General features: G+C 41.8%; 1 protein-coding gene across 5 annotated transcripts; it reads left to right on the plus strand.

Annotated features, from left to right (window-relative positions):
* Positions 1 to 2,323: 2,323 nt before the first annotated feature.
* On the plus strand, positions 2,324 to 19,323 carry CDV3 (CDV3 homolog). Of its 5 annotated transcripts, XM_058830545.1 has the most exons (6): positions 2,325 to 2,789; positions 5,178 to 5,257; positions 7,447 to 7,595; positions 8,639 to 8,801; positions 9,844 to 9,893; positions 18,749 to 19,323. In XM_058830545.1, exons 1-6 carry the CDS (start codon positions 2,547 to 2,549, stop codon positions 18,760 to 18,762), a joined length of 699 nt encoding a protein of 232 aa, XP_058686528.1. In that variant the 5' UTR covers positions 2,325 to 2,546; the 3' UTR covers positions 18,763 to 19,323. The 5 variants fall into 5 exon arrangements, with proteins under 5 accessions (XP_058686527.1, XP_058686528.1, XP_058686529.1 ...); XM_058830544.1 differs by lacking the exon at positions 18,749 to 19,323 and having other exon boundaries at positions 2,324 to 2,789; positions 9,844 to 13,324; XM_058830546.1 differs by lacking the exon at positions 9,844 to 9,893 and having other exon boundaries at positions 2,326 to 2,789; positions 16,607 to 19,323.
* The last annotated feature ends 1,009 nt before the right edge of the window (positions 19,324 to 20,332 follow it).

Raw genomic sequence — 20,332 nt, forward strand, 5'->3', positions numbered from 1 at the left:
GGGAATGTGGTGCTTTGACAACAGGAATGTCAAACACTCTTCCACACCCAATTGTTCCCTGTCACACCTTCCCCATGACCTTCCATCAGCTGAAGGGGGCAGTAGGAAGGGAGCCTCATGGAAAAATGAGACTTTGCTACCAATTTTGCTCCCTAAGGCAGCAATGATTCCTATGACAAATGGAACACTGATTCTTGGTGCTACCAAATTAATTGTTATGCTTGCAACTTTTAGCTCTCTAGGGCCTGCTCTGTGCAGGCTCAAATCCTCTAAGTACACAGGTAGTAAAAATACAAGGAAGACAGTGGGTGACACATAAAAAGAGGATTGTAACACAATTCCCGAAGGCAGAATGCTTGACTACAGTGATTCAGTTACTCACAGCTACAAAACACTTCATGAAGACATTGTGTATTTAACGTCTTTCTGCAATGTCAACAGGCACCTTGCCTTTTTTTTCAAACAACCTGAGAAATATGGATGAAAAGCACTAAATAACAGCATTGTCAAGGACATAAGTTGAGACTGTCAACCTCCAAAGGGTGGAAAAGCTTTTAATTTATATGCTAATACACACATACATAATTATTTCAAGAGAAAATATGACAAAGCACAAATTTGTACTAAACAACTCAAGAATACAAACATACTTATATATATATACTTTATATATATACTTTATATATAAACTGTAATACAAACCAATACATATTTGATGGGAAATTCTCATTTGGGCTCATACTTTACCAGTAAGAACTTCTACCTCCTTTAGATGGCTGATGAAAGAAGTAAGTAATCGGAAATAGTGTTTCATACAATTATTTATGACTCATGACAGGCTGAGGATGTTTTTCCAAATGTCCTGCCTCAAAGCTTTTGGCGTGTTTTGAAGCCACAGTGAACTTTTTAAACACCCATTTTTTTTCCCCAGAGTTGAAGGTTACTACAGTACCCAAAGAGAGAGGTAACAATCTGCACACACCAACTGTGAAGTTTATTTTCCAGCATATATTCCCTAGGCTTCAACGCCAGTCAGAAAAGCAGCTAGGAAGCTCAGGCCAACACATCTGGACATCCTAGACAGAGTAGTGTTCCAAGATTTACTCACTTAACCACACAGACCCAAGATGAAAACCCAATGACTTCCCTGCATCCTTTGCAATGACAGTGTAAGTTCGCAGGCCCTGCTGGGGTGTGGGAGGCAGTGCCTCTGTACCCGTAGTCCATGCTGGGAAAGAATGTCACCTCTCCTCTGGTGACACTGGGAGCTGGGCTGGCCAAGCAGTGCCCTGAGCCTGCGGGACCAGCTGAGGACTGGGGCTGCTCCAGCAGCTCTCTCAGCCTCCTTGGAAGGTCTCCCAGCAGTGCTGAGCCCAAAGGGGCTGTCCCAGTTTCACTGTGAGGTGGTCCTGACTGGAAGGGCCTGCACCTGATGTGGGAAGCAGCCAAGGGCTTCCAGAGGAGCTAGCAGTGGTCTCAATCACAGAATTGTTAGGGTTGGAAGGGAGATCATCCAGTCCAGCCTCTGCCAAGGCAGGGTGACCTAGAGCAGGAGGGGTTTGAATGTCTCCAGAGAGGAGACATCCTCCCCAGGCAGCCTGTTCCAGTGCTCTACCACCCTCAATGTAAAGCTCTTCCTCATGCTAAGGTGAAATTTCTCATGATAGTTTACAGCCATTGCTCCTTGTGCTGTCGCTGGGCACTATGGAAAAGAGCCTGGAACCATCCTCTTGGCACCTGCCTTGGAGACATTTATGCAAATTTATGAGACCCCCTCTGTGGCTTTAAACTGAACAGGCCCAGCTCCTGCAGTCTCTCCTCATAAGAGAGATGCTACAGTCCTCTCATCATCTTTGTGGCCCTCCACTGCACCATCTCCAGCAGCTCGTCTTTCTTGTCCTGATGAACTCAGAACTGGACACAGCACTCCAGATGTGGCCTCACTAGGGCTGAGCAGAGGGGCAGGATCACCTACCTCGCCCTGCTGGCCACACTCTCCCCAGGCTACCATGGGGCCCTGCGGCAGGCAGGGCGGGTGTGCAGGCTGCGGGCTCACAGCCACCTTGTCCCATCCACACGGATCCCGTACGGATCCCGGCCCAGCCGGGACGCGAAAGGGCGGGGCAGGAGGGGCCGGCGCGGGCGCGAGCCTGTCCCGGAACGCGCACGCGCCTCCCGCCCGGCCAATCCGCGGCCGCTTCGCCGCCGCCCTCCCAGCGCCCGCCGCGCGCATCTTCACGCGCCGCAACGTCAGCGCCTTTCGCCCCTTTTTGGAGACGCCCCCGAGCGGTCGGCGGCGCTCATTGGCCGCGGCGTGGCGGCGCGTGCGCGCTCAGGGGCGCGGCCCCGCCCCGTCTCCCCTCAGCCCCTCCGCTCCCTGCGGGCCGCGTCAGGCGTGGGGTGCGCGGGCCGCCGGGTGGGCCCGGGCAGGAGCCGCCGCCGCCGCAGCTGCAGCCGGGCGGCCGCGCTCGCCGAGCAGCGGGAGGGCCGCGCCGCTCACCTCTCAGCCCGGGCCGCCGCCCTCCTTTCCTCGTCCGGCCACCGCCATGGCGGAGACCGAGGAGCGGAGCCTGGACGACTTCTTCGCCAAGCGGGACAAGAAGAAGCGGAAGGAGAAGAGCAGCCGGAGTGCCGCCGCCGCCGCTGCCGCCTCCAGCGCTTCCAATGCCGGCTCCAACGCGGCGGGCGCGGCCGCAGGGACCCCGCGACCGACTGAGGGCGGCGGCTCCGGGGCCGCCGCCGCCGCCTCCAGCGCCGCCGGCGGCTCCTCGGCCAAGGCGGCGAGCAAGGTGCGGGCGGGGAGGCCGCGGGTTCCTGCCGGCAGGGGGCGCCGCCGCCGCCCGGCCATGCGGCGCCCGGGGCCGTGCGGGGCTGGCGGCGCTCCCGGCCCCGCCCCGGGGCCGCCGGGCGGGCGCTGCCGCGGCTGCTGCTGCTGCTGGTGTGGTGAGGGGAGCCTGCGCCGGGAGTCCCGGCCCTGGGGGAGGCGAGAAAGCTGGAGCTCTTCTCGCTCTGCAGCTGCGGCTCAGCCCGGCACTCCCTGCCAGGTTTCTGGGTGTTGCGGCCGGAACCGGAGGTTTGCGTCGGGTGCCACCTGGGGCTGTGCAGCGTGGCATGTGGACCTTGGTGATAAGATTCCCCCAGAGTCCGCCGAGCTTTGTGCCTCATTTTCAGGCAGGGTTTTACTGCCAATTATTTATTTTTTTTTTCTAGGGTATTATAGTGAAACGGTGAGAATGCAGAAGAAGCTTAAGTGTCCGTAGTTGAGTTAGTAGCTCTCTGTTTCTTCCTTTGCCCTTGCTCTTCCTCTCCATAATATCAGCGTTGAAGTAATGAAACTTAAACCCGAGGTAGTTTTAAAAGTAATGTTGTATATTTTTTAACGAATTTTAAGAAATACTCTACTGGTAGTTTTTTAATTGTGGAGCTTGACACGTGCAGTACCTTTGTTATATATTTGTCTGCTGTAGACAGGATAGATAGGACCTAAGAAATTATTTGCACCTTTTATCTCTATTTCTGGTTTGCTTTCTTTGCCTCTTGGGATTGTTTTCGTTTGGAGGCTTCAGCATGTAGTTATCTGAGTTATCTACAAATCGAATATTTATCTATCTCTATGACTTTATACTCTCAGAGTATAAAAAGATGGCTTGTGAAAGGGTTTTTGGAAGTTAGATACCTTGCTTCCTTCATGCTTACATAGAGGATCAGTGATTTAAGGATATTATCTTGTTGTGCTAGATTGATTACTAAAACTAGAAGCACTTATAAGAGCTCTAATGCTGTAGATTTCAAAATTAATTTTAAGAAATACTCTCCTATTTCCTAGTGTTGTTTAACCTGGGGAGCTTGATATGTGCAGTAGCTTTCTAAGTAGATCAAGGTCAGTGCTAATCTTTCAGCTGCTCTTCTGCTCACTTGCTTGCAAAATATCTGGCTTTGACTGGAGCTACTACTTGGATTAGAAACAAAAGTCATTAAATGTGAAAGGTATGTTAGCTTGGAAACAGTAATGTTTCCATGGAGATGAAGATATAAGGAATCTAAATAAGAATAAGAAATCTAAAAGATTGTAGAACTGTAGACCGCTGCTCTTCCAGGAGACTGAATCTTCATCAGACAGTGCAGTTAACATGAGGTCACTTCCTACTTCTGCTATTACTCTAAAGCAGGTCACAGTTTTTCTGCTGGAGATTGACTGTGTAGAAGATCCAAGCACAAGGGTCTAAAAGCAGCTTTAATCTCCGTTGTTCAGTGGAAAGGGGGCTGTACCTTTGGCAGATCTTTCTCACAAGGTCTTCCTAGTTGGAGTTGTATAACTGCATTTCATGTAGAGTAAAAACTAGGTAAACTACTAATTAGGCTGTGTGTGTCTTAAAGCTGGGTCTGGGAACATGGACTGCTTATCTGTTCTGGTCCATTTTTGGTCTCCCTTAATAATTCCAGAATGTCCTGATGACATAGTAGGACAAAATTGCCTCCACTTAGGTGAGTCCCTCTTTCCCCAAACAGACTCCCATTTTAAAACCCTGAAGTGGTTCTCTTGAAAGATACACATATTTTATGTACTGAGATTGCTGTGGTTTTGAAGTTGACCTTTCTACTGTTACGAAAACACGGCTTAGGAAACAAGACTGTAAATGTGGTCGTGAATGTGAAAAAGTCAATGATTATTAACCTTTGTCATAAATCCACTGTAAACTATTCCAAATGTTCGTTTTTGTTTGGCTTATGAAATAGGTGATGAAAAAGTAAATTTTAAGCTTTGTGTGCATTCAAGCTGTCATAAAAGCCTACTGTTAGTGAAAGGGAGAGGTCTTGCCCTTGTATTGCCCTGGTCATGATTGCACAGTCCTGTTCCATACTGTATGTTGTTAGACTTCCTGATGTGTTTTTGCTGGGTGATGTGGTTTTCTTTCACTTGAATGAGTTTTTGCTGGGGCATTTCTTAGCTGTTCTAATGCGTTAAAGTCAGCTCTCAGGTGCATCCCAGATGACACACAGTAACTTAGGGGATGGGGCCATGCAGCCCTTTCCCCTCTTGGCAGTGGGGCACACAGTTTGGTTTCTCCTGGAACTGTACCTTCACCCTCAGGTTTTTCTTTACTATCTTAGTTATGGTCTTCTTTTCTACTTCAGTGACAGAGAAAGTGGCAACTTACATTTTTCTCTTCTTACAGGAAGAGGATGATTGGAAGGAGTTTGAACAAAAGGAAGAAATTGATTATAGTGGTCTTAGAGTTCAGTCCATGCAAATAAGGTACTGCTTTTTCTTCTTTTTTTTTTTCTTCAGTATAATCCTTACCAATGTCCAAAAAGGATGGGCTTTTTCTCCAGAGCTGCTTCCATGGAGTACAGTTTAAGAGAGGTTTGATACGTTTCTGATAGTACACAAGTTTGCTACTGGGTAATTTAACTTTGACTGGTCTCTGACAATGTTCTCTTTATTTTCTAAATCTCTGTTCATACTCTAGATCTGTCTGTTTTGCTTGGAACTCAGGATTTTTTTATTACAAATGCTTAACATTCCTCTCCATAAAGACAGTCAACTAGGAATTTCTCAGAGTAGTGCAGGATAGTGATTCCCACTGAATAGTTTGCTGTCAGGGTATCTGACTCAACCTACTCAGCATCTTCAGCTGGGAAACAAATTCCTGAACCACTGCATTTGTATTTTAAGAAAAAAAATACAGTTGGTAAAAGTAGTGTCCCGTGGTAAGATCCCACGGGATTGCATTTATGAACCTAGTCCACGATTCCTTGTTTGTTTTTTCATTAGACTTTTCCTGTTGTCTGGTGAGTCTGCTCATGTCTGTCCTGGTTAAGAAAAACATTTCATCAGGTCAGAAAAAGGGTTTTTATGACGTCTGTTGTAGACTGAGAATGTCAGATAATCCTCATTGTCCAGGTATTGATGTTCAAAATAATGTTATCTGAAAATCAGCCTACCTGTAACGAGTGCAATAGATGCTTTATTCACTAATTGAGCAGGTCTGACATTTCTGGAATTACTTATGTTTTTTGATCACAGCATTCCTCCCACTCCTTTCAGTTAACTAGTCCTTTGTGTCATTTGCATGAATTTGTCCCACAAGCTGTCCATGGCATTGAAATGTTACAGTGGATAATCACGTCTGATTAGACAACCAGTGAGCTGCAGCTTCACTGACTGCTGGTGCTGTTTGACCTAAAAGCCTCTACTTTGGTTTTCCAGACAAAGGCCAGCATTCCAAATACTTTTCATGCTGTGGCAGATTTTCAGGCATGTGGAAGTTTCTGCCACAGGATTTTGTAACTATTCAATTAGTGGATTCAGGGGAAGAGGGGAGAAGTAAATGGAAGAAAAATGCACCAGAGGTTATAAATTATCTGTCTTTGGAAGTCTTTTTGATGTAACAAAGATACAGAGTGTCTGGTGGGGTGGGATGCTCCCTGTGCTTGCTCTGTTGTAGTTAAGTCTATAGACGTTGCTTCTGACTGTCATTTAAAATAAGGTGTTTAGGCCCTTGGGCCACCTTACTCTGGTTGTTACAGTGTCTGGATGAACAGTGAAAGGCCATTTACAGGCATTTTTTTTCTGTTCTCTAACCATTACTTAACACAAAAGGGTTACTCAGATCATGATTACTAGGATTTGGTGTATTATGAACTTCTGAATTCACACGTTGCTGCTGTTGAGATCAGTGTCTTGATTATTTTCAACAGCCTAATTTTCCACATCTGTCCCATTTTACCACAGCTTTCTGTAGCAATTTTGGCTAGCAAATTGTTTTGGGTGTCTGACTACATCTATGCAAAATAAAATAGTCTAAATAAAATACAACCGAGCTTTTGCATTGGGGCTGTCTTTGAAAAAATTCTGTCTTGTGCTGCTTTTTTTTTGCTGCTGTTTTTGTTGTAGTTTTGTTTTTCTGATTGCCTGCTTTAAAAAAAAGATACCTGAGTTTGTTTGTAGTTTGTATAATACCCATACATACAAGGGTGTTTCTTAGGGGGTTTTGGTTATATGAAAAGTGAGCTCAGGACTTGCTTTCTTTCACCATTGCTCCACTGTTTCTTCCTCTTGACTACAGCATTTTATGGAAGCTGGACTCGTAGACCTTTCCTGCTTTATGTTCTCATCCCTTCCAAATGCACAACTGTGTTAGTAAGAAAAAAGCCTTTCTGCTCAAAATAAGATGCCAATTTCTTTGATCATTTTGTTCAAGTTGAATTTTTTTTTTTATTCTTTTAGGAACTTTTTTCCTTTTCAGTTGCCAAGTTATCTAGCAGAATGCCAGAAATTGTTCAGCTGGAATTGCTAGTACAGTGATTACACGACTAATATAGTCTGGTTTAGTATCTTCAGCATGGCAGCCATGAAACCTTGTCTTAGGAGGATTGTGTAATCTCTGGCAAATCTTAAACCTCCGTTTGTAAGGTGCTACTGATCATTTCTCTCTCTTATAGTGAAAAAGAAGATGATGAAAGTGAAAAAAGAGAAGAACCTGGTGACAGTTGGGAAGAGACTGGTGGTGGTGGTGGTGGTGGTGTAGACAGATCATCTGGTCCCTGGAACAAGTCAGCTCCTGCACCAGCCCCTGTCGTTGAACCAATTGGTAAATTTAACTCAGACTTGTTTTTTTCCAATCAGAAGTGCATCAGGTTGAATTAGGCTGCTCAGTGGGTAGAGATCAAGGAGCAGTTCAGTTCCTGTTCAGGCACACTTTAATGAACCAATGGCTTGTTTGGCATGCCAGCCATCAAGGAAACCTTTGTGTCAAGGGATCTGAGGAACAGAATTGAATTTAACGTATCTGTCAGATAGGGTTTTTTTATTTCCAGCTTCAAAATGGGGTGAAGCTTTCTGTTTCTGCAGGAGATCCCTCCATTTTTCAGTCTGTAAAGTACCTGTTAGAAGCATTTCTGTTGATCTGAAAATGCTGTTTAATGTTAAACTTCAGTGGATGTTCAGCCAGTATCTGATCTATTTTGGCCATTAATAGCACTCTTGTCAAATCGGTTCTTAGAATGTTGAGAACATGATATTGCAAAATTGATTCTTTTAACTAGGATAGGTTTCAGGTTTTTTATTAAGTACAGTTTATTAACATTGGTGGAGATAAACTACTTAGTTCTCTTCTGGGTTCAGAATATTATTTCCACTGAGAAATTAATTGAAAAATAGCCTATGTTCTTTCTTGTTTGTAAAGGAGGTAAACCTAATTAGTGTTATTTAATCTTAGATTTTTACCTTAAGTGTAAACTAATTTGGACAGTCCCCTCTACATCTGGAGAGGTGTTTTAAATAAGATTTGGCATCTATATAATTGTGTTTAAATCTGTTTTACATGTGTTTAAATTGTTGCTGATAAATTGCAAATGAGAAACACGAAGTCCTCATTAATAGTTTGGATTCCCTAAACTTTGTGAGACAGTACCATGTTTCAGTTTGACTGAGTGTAGGTTAAGTCAGGTGATGCCTGATTTCCTGCCTTGTCTAAAATACTTGCTTCCAAAACTTAAAAGGTGGAAAAACATACTTGTAAGATTCCCTTAATTTCTTCTTTATGTAGTTTTGTTTTTGTGTTGGTTGTTTTGGGTTCTTCTCAGCTATGAATGCAGACTTATTCTCAAGTGTGAATGTTGTTCTTTTCCCTAGTTACAGAAACTCCAGAACCGGTGCAGACTGGTGGCGTGTACCGGCCGCCCGGTGCCAGGGAAGGTGGGCGGCCACGGAGAGCACAGCAAGGACCACCAGAGATCTACAGTGACACGCAGTTCCCCTCACTGCAGTCCACCGCCAAGCTCGTAGACAGTCGAAAGTAAGTGCATTCCACTGATTCCCCAAGAGTTTTCTAACTGCCTTCTCTAAATTCTTATTTTGTCCTAGTGCTTAAGCCCGAATCTTTCTGTAAAGGAAAGAAATAACTAAGGGGTGGTAAATGCATTTTCCAACTCTGTTCCTGTGAAATAACTTTCATAGGATGTAGCCCAGTGAGATAGCCAAACAAGACTGCCAATTATGTTGCCTTTGATGGTTGAAGGATTTTGCTGAATATTTCTGCTATTGACAGCATCTGCTTCCCTCAGACTCTAGACTAGCCATGGTGGGGCTCTATGTTACTTCCTTCGGCAGATGTAGGAAGTCCTGAGCATTCTTGTTAGAGATGTGAAGGCGGTTTAACTGGAGGTGTGGGGTTTAATACAAATACAAATGTACACTTGCTGTCTGAGCTGTGATTTACAGAGATGAGCTCCCCCAATTTTGCTGAAGTGTTTTGTATTATGTGGTGCTGAACACTTCAGTCTCACCCTGTTTTTGAATCCTGATCTTTCTGTAATCTTACTCCCAGTAGAAGAGATGGCTAGGCAAATACCTAGTTCACTTGGGGGATTTGTGGTGTTTTTTTGTTACTGGGTTTTTTTTTTCTCCTTCTGCTTACTATGTTAGTGTTTGCTACAGCTTAGGAGAAGCTTTGTTTCGTCTGGGGTTTTTTTTTGGTGTAGCAAAGGAGAAATGCTATTATTGATTCTTTGATTTGAATGGTGCAAATTGAGACAAGATGAAATTCTGAATGAGCGTTCTAGAAAATTGCTTTTGCTTTCTAGAACCTATTTTTCATAAATGTACTTAAATTTACTTTGAGAATGTTAATGTAAGCTGTACTGGGTGATGAGCTTATTTTGGAGATAAGGTTTTAAAAGATTTGCTTGGGAATGTTTAGGTATTCTGATGAACTCTAGATCTTAGTGTTTGTTCTCTGTTTGTAATGTTTTTGTTGGGATGGGGTGGAAATGGACTAGAAATTCACAATTCACAAGTTAGTGACAAGATATTTACTGATTACATTTATTTTCCCATAGGGATAAAGAAATGGAGAAGAGCTTTGAAGTAGTAAAATACAAAACTAGAGGTAGGGATGAGGTCTCAAAAAACCAGGCACTTAAACTTCAGCTAGACAACCAGTATGCTGTGCTTGGGGATCAGTAGAGCTGCACACACATTACAATTAAGGAATGCTTTTTTGGTAACTCTTCTACTAAGGTAACTAAACTACAGCTAACAGCTATGATGAACGTGCCACCTTATTTCTGCTGGATCTACTGCAGCAAGTGCAGACTACTTTGACATAAGTGATTGGTTCTCCTGCACTATGGAAGCATAATATATTGCAACTTCTCCATTGGATATGGGGCAAATTAATGTAAATGGTTGAACAAGAGTCATCAGTGTGCTTTAATTGCTCAGAAAGATACCTACAGCCAGTGGTCATTTCAAAATCTTTTTATGTTCAGATACTGAGCCTTCGTAAAGGTTGACTACCTCAGACTTGATGCACTCATTGTGGACACCATGTGGATCACAACTTCTGGAAGAGAAGGTTACAGCTGTTTTAGTGGCCATCTGAAACTTGAAACCAGCTCTACTGGATTCCTGTCAGAAATCCTGCAGAAGTCAGCCATTTGGTTCCAATTTGCTATAACAAAGATTTAAGTGACCTTAATGACAAACCTGTTCGTTCCCCTTCTGAGGAATCCTGTCATGTGTAGCCATAGCCTACTAGAGACGTCTGGAGCATCCCATACCACTCATACTATCCAAGTACAACAGAGCTGTAGTTTGTTTACCTTTCTAGAGTGCTGTACGGAAGTAACTGCAAAACAAATTAAAACTCATTCAGTATCAGATTTGAGGAATGATGGGTTTGAATGGTTTGTTTGCATTAGCCATTTTCAAAGTTGTCTAAGTTGTTTTTTTTTTCAATTATCCACAAAAGAAATGCCTGCCTTGTTTCTGATATCGATTTGCAGTGTATTTAAAAAATGGTAAGATGTTGTAGTGAAATAGGGTTTATTTTGGTTTTTGTCATTAAGTTTGTCTTTCTCACCCTAAAGCACTAAAAGTTTTGATTTGACACAGAGGCATGCAGACTTTACAGTCTACAGAATTTGTCCTTTAAAATGAGATGTGGCAGTAGTGATAGTAGATAAAAATGATCTATCAAAAACAATTATTTGTTTGTCAAGGAGTGATGCTTACTTGATAAACAGAATAACTTAATATGAAGAGAGATAACTAAAGCTGGTAAGCCTGATTTGTTTGGCTACTTCTGTGAAGCATGCAGCTCTCTGAGGCAGCAATCCTCCAAGTATAACTCATAAATGGTGTTTATTCACAGTCAGTTTAGTAATGATGGAAGGCAGTGACTTCTTTAAGTTACTTAATTTAGTGGAAGTAGGCAAAATGGCACTGGTACACTAGGAATATAGGACATTGCCTGTAACTCTTTCAGTGAACCAAACCTGTCAAGTACCAGAAGTGTTCTGCTGTAACTGTTTTTCTCTTCTCTGAATTTTTACACCAGAAGCAAAATGAAGTACAATAGTGGTGTGCTCCAGTGTTGAGGTTTCTCAGAGTAAATGCCAAAAAATAGACCCAACATCCATAAGAGTTGCCAATGGCAAGAAAAACAAGGGAACAAAACAAAGCTTGCTTACGTGTGTGGGAGTACTGTGTATGTGCAGAAGATAAGGGCAGTTCAGGAATCACCCAGTTGGGTTCCCTTTGACTAACTGCTGACTTGCTTTAAATTTACTTCTCTGAGGCCAATGCAGATATTGCTGTTGACTTCAGTGGGGCTGGGGTTTCACCTGGTTATTTTGTGCACAGACTAAAACTGGCCTTGCCCTTGCAGAGTTAACTGTCTATAAAAATTCTACTAGAAGCTGCTATTAAAGAGGGCTCAAGAGACTATTCCTAAAGTTGGAGACTTCATTTGGAAACAAACCCCGCTGAAAGACTGATACCAATACCTTGAACTCTGAGCCATGTATCTTCCTTGAAAATCCATTGTTGCCAGCAAAAGTGTTGTTGTCACAGTTTCTGTGGAATTCATGGTAAATGGACACGTCACTTGATGGGGTAGAGATGTGAAGTCTTAAAATGCTTTTCCTGATGCTCTAAAGAGATTGCGATCACTAATGCACATGAATAGAGTTTTAGTCTCCTGTGTGAAGGGTAGATGAGACTGTCCATTGTACCACCTTTATTTGAGGTTTTTGGGCATGAATTCTGGCAGTTCAAGAAAACCCTGTAAAAGTTTCAAATCAAATAAAATGGAAATATACATGGATTCCGGAGTCTAGTGAGTCTTTACATTGTAGTTTGAGCTCATGACTGTACAATAGCAGAGGAAACAGATGATTTGTGTCTCTTCAGGGATAGGCCATGAAGCAGGCAGTTGTCCTTATGGTCAGGTGGGCTCTATTTCAGAGCTTATAGCAGTGCATATCAATAAAACTTTTATTTATACGTAGAAGTTTAGTTTGCTACTTGGCACGGTGTTTTCTTGTTCCCACCATAGAGGACTGGTTTGAGATAGTGATTTGTTTTTTGTGAAGCTTTGATTTGCTTTTCACTTAAAAGTACCTCTGCTAAATTAAGGAATGGGGAAGAAAAACCCAGCCTCTGGATGGCTGCTATCACTGGAGCCCATTAGGTACTGATAACTAAAGGTGTTCCTTTGGGGGCTTCTCTCAAACATATCATTCCAGTTTCTTTCTGGAGGCATAAGGGAAAAAAAAAAGGGAAATGCAACACATTATCGTAGTACAGAATGTTAAACTGTTTTAAAAGACGTGTTTCTTGTGTTCAGTATAGCTGCCAGCAACTATCAAAATGCCAGTTGTCAGTATCTTCCTAGTACCAAGTAATTGCTCTGCATGCCTGAAATTTTGAAATTCAGTCCTCTGTGGAAGCTCAGTTTGCTTTGGAGACTGAAGTCCAGCTTTATCTGGTTTGTTGTTGCTTTCATTTGAGGCATGCTAAGAATGTCCTTTTCATTCCTTCAAAATGCTCATTGAAGGCTTATTCCATAAATGAAGAGGTCTCGGTTGGAGAAATGAGATTCCCAATGCCAGTCAATATAACACAGTTGTGTGCTGCTTCAGGGACTCCCAGGACTGTGGCATGCTTTTATGGTGGGTTGCTTGTTAATTCCCAGTTTAAAGGTTCTGTTCTACTTTCTGTGGCTTACAATAAAACATAGCTGTAAAGTTGCCAGCTTGCTGGTAGAACATGGAAATGTCCAGTGCTTACTGGGAAAAGAACAGTTTGGATTTGTATTTTTCAATTATACAGTCTATTTAAGGATGTTAAAATGCTTAAAACCAGGTCATTTTAATAAAGTTGGGCTTCCCAAATGCCTACTGTAGGTATCTGGAATATGTATTTACTTGAGCTGATGATAAATGTAGGAGAGGAACTGCCTATCTCCCAGTTCAGCTGTGTCATGTTTAATCTTATGCACAGATGAAGAACAATTGAGAATAAAAAGTGACTGTCTCCTGTTGCTTCGATTTTGTATTTGTAGCTAGCTTTACCAGTCATGTCCACAGTAACTTAGATGAATTTTTAATGGTACCAATTGTGCTAGAGGCCTGACACCACAGGGAATAGGGCTTTTGGTATTTGACTGCATCTGTCAGCTCTTGGAAACTTTGATCACACCATGACTGAGACCCTTGTGTTGTTCAGGTCAAGTAAACACAATACAAATTTGATTTGGCTTCACATCTTTAGAGATTGCTTATCTGAGCTTTTGCAGTAGTTGTAGCTTTCTGCCTTTTTAATTTCTGCCTGGTTGAACAGTTTAAAACTTGCTTGTGGTTTTCTTGTCAAATACCCTAACTAAAATGGAGCAGGGCTTAATAAGGCTTCATGTGCTTAAATAAGATTTCTTACTTACAAGGTAGTAATATTATTCTTTCCAATATTGACATGGTCAGAAATTTACACCTCATTGGCCCAAGAAGCTAAATTATACCAAAACCACCTTGAGTACTATAAAATATTTATGAACAGCCATGATTCAGGTTTTGTTGTTGGACTGTAATTTAGTTCCCAAATTCTTTCTCCTTGTTTTCAGCTTTTAATGTTACTACTAGTTTTTAATAATAAATAAGGGCTTTTATGTGGCAGTATAAGAAAATAATATGCATACTTAAACTTCAGATAGATGAATTACGTATCCACAGAAGGGAAGAAATCTGACATATATTTGCAGATAAACTCCAGAAAAAGAAAGACATACTGTCTGTATTGAGGTTAATACAAGAGCCTGCAAGCTCTAGCAGATGAAGAAGTGACAGCAGAAAACAGAACTGAGGAGTCTACGTCATAACAATTGTGTATCTGAAGTTTGGCTTCTCAAGTATCACCTGTAGTTCTGCCATGTTCTATTGGAAGTGAAATAGAGCAGGAAGGAAAAGTAATAAATAAATAAATTGGGGAGAGTGGAAATTATGCAAATAAAACATAGGTGCTGTAAGAAGAGAGGGATTAGGAGGGCTGTTTTCTAAATTATAGGTTTAAGTGCATAGCCTGAGGCAGAGAGTGGAGTGTCAATGTTGGATAGTACAAGTGCTGTGTGGGTAGGCACTGCTTTCACAAGTGACAGATTCATCTGACTTTAAATCAGAAAAACTGTTTAAAGTTCAGTACTTGGGGAAGGCAGCCCATTTTATTTCTTCCTTTCAACAAATTGGGAGAACGTGTTCAGAGAGAAGGTAGAATTTTGCATTGGAATGAAGCTGACCTGTTGCGTAAAGAAAGAACTAAGAACATATTCCAGGATGGCTCAACAATCCTCTTAGGAAATAAATTGTGTATTTAAGAAAATTATTTTTCACTTCTGCATGATTAAAGGCTGAGACATTATTTCAAATAGCTATGAAGGCTTTTTTTTTTTATGAAGTAACTTCTAAATGGTACATACATCATAGGTTTATTTTCAGTTGCTTAAGAATATGTGTTGATGCAGCAAGGTTAATGAAGTTCAGTGCTCACTTCAGCAAACTTCTGCTTAGCCAGAATACAAATACTAAACACATATCACAGTGTTAATGAGTCACCAGGAAAAGTAGTGTGTCTGAAATATTGGAATGGAAAGTGTGATCTAAAACAACTGTGTGCACTGAAAAGAAGCCAAGCCCATTTCAGAGCTAGAGCATGGGAAGCATGGGACCAAGAGACTGGGATTTGGCCTTGATTTTCTACTGAGCTGCTATGTTCAAGTAATTTAGTTTCACTTTGCCTCAGTTTCCCCAGCTGTACCAAAATAACCAACAACCTACCTCACAGGGGTGTTGTGAGGCCAAAGCTGTTCTTTGTCAAGGGCTGGGGCTGATGGAAGGTTCTACAGAGGACTAAAAATCTTTATTAAGAGATCTTTATACTAGCTTTTATTATAGTATTTTAATACTACTTTGGCAAAGGCTTTTTTCTATGGAATGTAATATACATCCTATTTAAGTATTATGTAATTGGACTTATTTTAGTATGTATGGGTAAGAAAAAAGTTCAGGCTGAGCACTCAACTGCTATTTCCTCTCTTCAATTATCTGTGCAACCCAAATGGCATATTAATATGAGGCTCTTTGTTTTTATGTGGAACATATGAAAATCAATATTGCTATATTTTGTAAACCCCATGACTGAAATAAAATCCTGCTCACAGCTGATAGCCAGTTCTTACAATGTGGCTGTTTTAAAGTTTGTTCAAATCATGTGAACCAGAAATGTTCACTCCTAAGTGATATTTTGTCATAGGAATGTGTTTTTCTTCTCCTCTCCACGTGTAAACACTTTTTCCTGCTCTTTATTCTTTCTTTAAGTTGAAGTGGTGTGCAGATACAAGAGAAATAGGGAGAGAGAATAATCTTCAAAACTTGTATAATCTGCTATTAAGGCAAACTGTAGAGGAAGGGAATGAACAAAAGGGAATAGGTGGCCATGGCAGGGGTTTTCTGAAATAAAGGGAAGAGATGATAAAAAACTAGGGATGGGTTAGGTAAGCAGGTTAGGTAAGAGGAAGGAATATAGATACAGCAGAGGTGATTGCCCTATTTATTATCTCCTGATTTATCAGTTAACTGCAGCTGAAGTAACATGAAGTAGTAACTTATGAATATGCCTTTGTCTGCTTTTGCTGGTGATTTCAAGGTTCATTGCTCACCTTTTACAAAGGGGCTTCAAATAGAGTCAGAGTATGATGGTGGCCTGCATGCAGACAAATGGGTGAGTCGTGGACAGACATGAGCAGTTACCTTCTCTTATTGATACTTTTATCATTGCTGCACCTCTAAGAGAGTTGTTGATGTGCATCAGCAGTGACAGCTCTCTGTCAGAACTGATTACTGTTAAACTTCAACAAACTGTGGCAGTTGCTTCAGAGAAAATGTTTAACTAGCTGAATAATAAGCACTGAAGAATAAGATGGGGCTTTTTGAAATACTTATGATGATGATGGTAACAAGTGATATTAAGGTCCATATATTGGTAGATGGCTTAAAATGACTTTCAAGTATGTATCTTATATGGTGGGAAGGAGAATTGCTTCTAAGATGTTTTAACATCTGTCCCCCTCTTAACAAATAAACTACCCTAGTTTTACTGTCTTTCTAGCTCCAAGGAGCTGCTTCTACCATTCTCTTACCACTTTGCTGCCTGTATTTTTCTACTGTGTCACTTTTTTTAAGGTGCTGAAGAAACAGTAAATATTCATTATCCCTGCTAAGAGAAATAGATACTGTAATATTTTTCTGTATTGTTCTGTCTTTAATACAGCCTAACATCTTATTCGCTTTCTTGACTGCAACTACACAGTGAGCAGATGTCTTCATCAAGCTGCCCATGGTGATGCCTAGATCGTCCCCTTGAAAGATCACAACTAATTCAGACTCATGTAACTTCTACCAGAGCATGTATGAGTGGTTTAAAACCTTTCCAGTATTTATTGCCTTGGTTTTTCCTGTTGACAACTCACCTGCCCCTGATTTGCCAAGTTTAGAGTCATTTAGAGGATCCTGGCAATCACCATCAACCCAATAACTTCCATGGGGATTGGCTTTTGCCATTTGATGTACTGAAGTCTTCAGTTTCATATATATAATCCACTCTTCTGGTCAGTGAGTAGCATGGCAAGCTCTTACTAATTTTTGCTCAGTCTGCTGTTTTCTATTCCTTTTCATGTCTCCTATTTTCTGTACTAAATTTCCATTCTAGCTCAGTTATGGCAATGAAGTCATGTTAAATCTGTCTGCTTTATTTCAAGTAACTTGCCTACAGAAAACTGTTAATTAAAATACTGTCGTAAGCTTCCATTTTTAATTAAAACAAACCACTTATTCTCTATATCTTTCAGAGTATGGACAACCCTAGCAAAGTGATTCAAACCATAAAAACTGGCTGGTACAATAGAACAAATTTATTGAGAAAAAGGCAAAATATGTGTATGGTTTCCCAGAGCTTAACCTCACTGGTTTCAATGGACTTTTTTCTGTCACACGAGGTCAGTTTCATTAAAATGTGATTTGAGATCATGTCACTTCAGTTCTAGGTGTGACAGCCAGAATCAAGTGCCAGTGAACAAGCCCCATAGAAACTTGTTTTAAATTTCTGGCTTATTCTCCTCTTTGTGGCAGAGATCAAGCAGATGCATTATTATTACTTAGTCTCTGACCAGCAACCATATGAGCTCTGCCATGCTTAATCTGATATACCTGTAGTAGTATTTAACTGGATATTGAAATTGCATTACAGCATTTGAGATGAAGCAACACTGGAGGTCAGGCTTAGTCTTTGTGGTTTGTTTCATCTCTTCATTCTCATCATCATGTGCTTTAAAGAGCATGGAGCTGTAAATGATGTTGTCTTTACGCAGTGACTGCATTTCCCAGTCATGTTATGTTTACAGATACAAAGGATGTGTTATGAGGGCAGACTCAAGCGTGGTAGGATGTACAGCCTGGCCCTTGAGAGTTGCATTACCTCAGTTATCAGAGTACCACATCCTAGAGAGCAGCCTCCTTCCAGTACTAATGATGATACTAGGTTGAGAACAATGTACCTTGGATTTTGCATCCAAATATCTGTCTCTGTTAGGTGTGCTATTACAGCAGTATTCTGTCAAAGTCAGTCCTGGCTGCTGGGAGTTAAGTTGGCCAAGGGAGTTTGGATTTTTTTTTACTTTTTGAGGACAAAAACAGAGCCAATGAATCTGAGTTAGAATGTAATACTTCATAGCCTCTCCCCTGCCTCTGGAAGCCTCACCTCTGCTGGTACTCACCAAAGCCCTGTCTTGCCACTGTAGCTCTGTACTGTTACTTACTAACTGCCCAGTAACCTTCAGGACTGACAAGTTCTTTGACCGTGCACTGTGTCTCTACTCTGGGATTTGGGTGAAGGGCAAAGTGGCTTTGGAAACTGGCATGACAGTGTTTTCTGAATAATGGGCTCTGCTTATTGTTTTTCCTGGAACTCAAATCTCAGCAAAAAAATCTCTTGATTTGACCTCTCTTTGCCCTAGAGTATTGCCTCCTTCTGTTCATCTACATTACCATGCCAAGGATTTCTTAGTCAGTTGCCTGAATTATTCATCACTTATTTAGAAAGCAGCAGGCAAGAACTCCCAAGTCTTGATCATGCTGCATTTTTTTTTGTCAGGGTTGTAGTATCACAAACATTGCAAAACTGCCTAGCAGGTACATGCAGTCTCCTTCAAGAACTGAAACCTAGAGCCTCAGAGGCTACATAGGAGCTGAATTCCCACTGAATACAGCAAAAGGGAGGCAGTAGCACTGTTCACAGTACAACACAGGTCAGCTAAGGAAAGGAGGAGTTGCATGACTGGTAATATTCTAGCATAAACAAAACTGTCTTACCTGGACAGCAGGATCTAGCCTAAAGCATTTAATTTTTTTTTTTAAGGAAGAGATTACTGAGGGAAGAATTGTAAGAGGATCTCTCTGTAAGTAAAAAGGGTGGGGAAAAAAAAAAAAACCAACCTGAATTTGTTTTCAGCAACATACCAGAATGCCTCAGCACCAGACTTAATGTGAAGAAATGAAGATAACTGTGTGCTCAGTGTAGTGCAAAAGAAATGATACTGTCTGGCTGGGAAAATGGTTTGGCTGGGAGCCTATGGAGCACAGCAGAAAGTGTTTAAACAAAGTTCAATATGATCTGTTTCTGAGAATCCCTGTGTGGCCCCCACAGTTAACACAGGAACCTAATGGTGCCTGTATATTTATATAATTATGTTAATAGTCATAACTTAAGTTCAAAACCTGAACTATATATATTTTTGTCAGTAGATTTTTTTTTTTTTTTACCCTGGTTTACCTATCATGGCTTCCGCATATGACAACTTCTAACTGTGCAGTGCACACACCTGTTGTCCTTTTGTCCCATGGTAGAGTAATGGTATTCAAATTCTGTAAAGCACTTTTGTGATGTTTCCTGTGAAGAAAGCTGAAGAAAATAAATTTATCTTAACAGTACCAACTGAATTTCCATCTCCCAAGTTTGTCTTGCTTGTGTTGTGTTTCCCCGTGTGTGGCATACGGACAGCGGTGCACTGGATGTTTGAGGCCCAGTGCAGAAGAGGAGCTGGCTCTGGCTGGAACAGCTGCCTTCTGCTTCTGTTCCCCCAGCACTCCTTCACTGTCCTGCCTCACCCCTGGCTTTAAACCAGTGTCAGTGAGGTCAGAGAACACTGGAGAACATGCAGCAACTCAGACCCCAGGTTACTGGTTTCACTGGGGGTTGGTGTGTGCCTGATTTTAGCTGCTCCCTCTTCTGCCCTGCCCCAGGATTCACAGCAGCTGCAGGAACTCTGTGGCTCCAAGACTTCTTTTAAAGCTTAAGTGGGTCAGGGAGTGGGTTTTATCTATAAAGTGAGAATACCAACACTACCCTTCCACAGTAGCTTCTGGGGACTGGAAAGAAAAAGTCACAGGAACCTTAGGTCTTCCCTGGTAATACACCTATTTCAAATGCCTGCAATGCAAAGCAGCACTTCAGAGGTAGAACAGTGAAATACACAGTTAATTCAAAATGTGATGTAAGGCATTAAACAGCAGCATTATTTTCAGTATGTGAACTTGGAACAAGTTGGAGAGGTTTGATGTCCACAAATACCAAAAAACATCAAGCTGTTATGAAAAAAAAAAACCCAAAGCAGGTGATAAGACTGTAGTCACAGCCAAGCCCTCAATGACAGGGGCACAGATTTCACTTCTTTAAAAGAATCAAATCCCTCATTTTCATTTGCACTCCTTCCTGACAATTCCTTCAGGTCATCCTGACAGCAGGTTGCAGAGCTCACTGACAGAAGATCCACTACACTAAAGCAGAAAATCGGAAGCACAAAGTACAGCCTTGCACATAAAAAAAAGCTGCTTTTCTGTTCTCTCTCACCTGGAGACACCATAGCTCAGGTGCCTTGTCCTTTCCCCAAGCAGCAAAAGGTTAGTTCTGCCTAGCCCAGCCTGACTCTCCAGGTTCCACAGG

This window comes from Poecile atricapillus, chromosome 2 (genome assembly GCF_030490865.1).
Source record: "Poecile atricapillus isolate bPoeAtr1 chromosome 2, bPoeAtr1.hap1, whole genome shotgun sequence".
NCBI classification, from domain to species: Eukaryota; Metazoa; Chordata; class Aves; order Passeriformes; family Paridae; genus Poecile; species Poecile atricapillus.

Excerpts from the sequence above, each read along its gene's own strand:
- CDV3 (XM_058830544.1), top strand. The coding sequence starts at position 2,547 with ATGGCGGAGACCGAGGAGCGGAGCCTGGACGACTTCTTCGCCAAGCGG. Across the intron at positions 7,596-8,638 it reads CCCTGTCGTTGAACCAATTG|TTACAGAAACTCCAGAACCG; the intron begins GTAAATTTAACT and ends TCTTTTCCCTAG. Across the intron at positions 8,802-9,843 it reads AAGCTCGTAGACAGTCGAAA|GGATAAAGAAATGGAGAAGA; the intron begins GTAAGTGCATTC and ends ATTTTCCCATAG.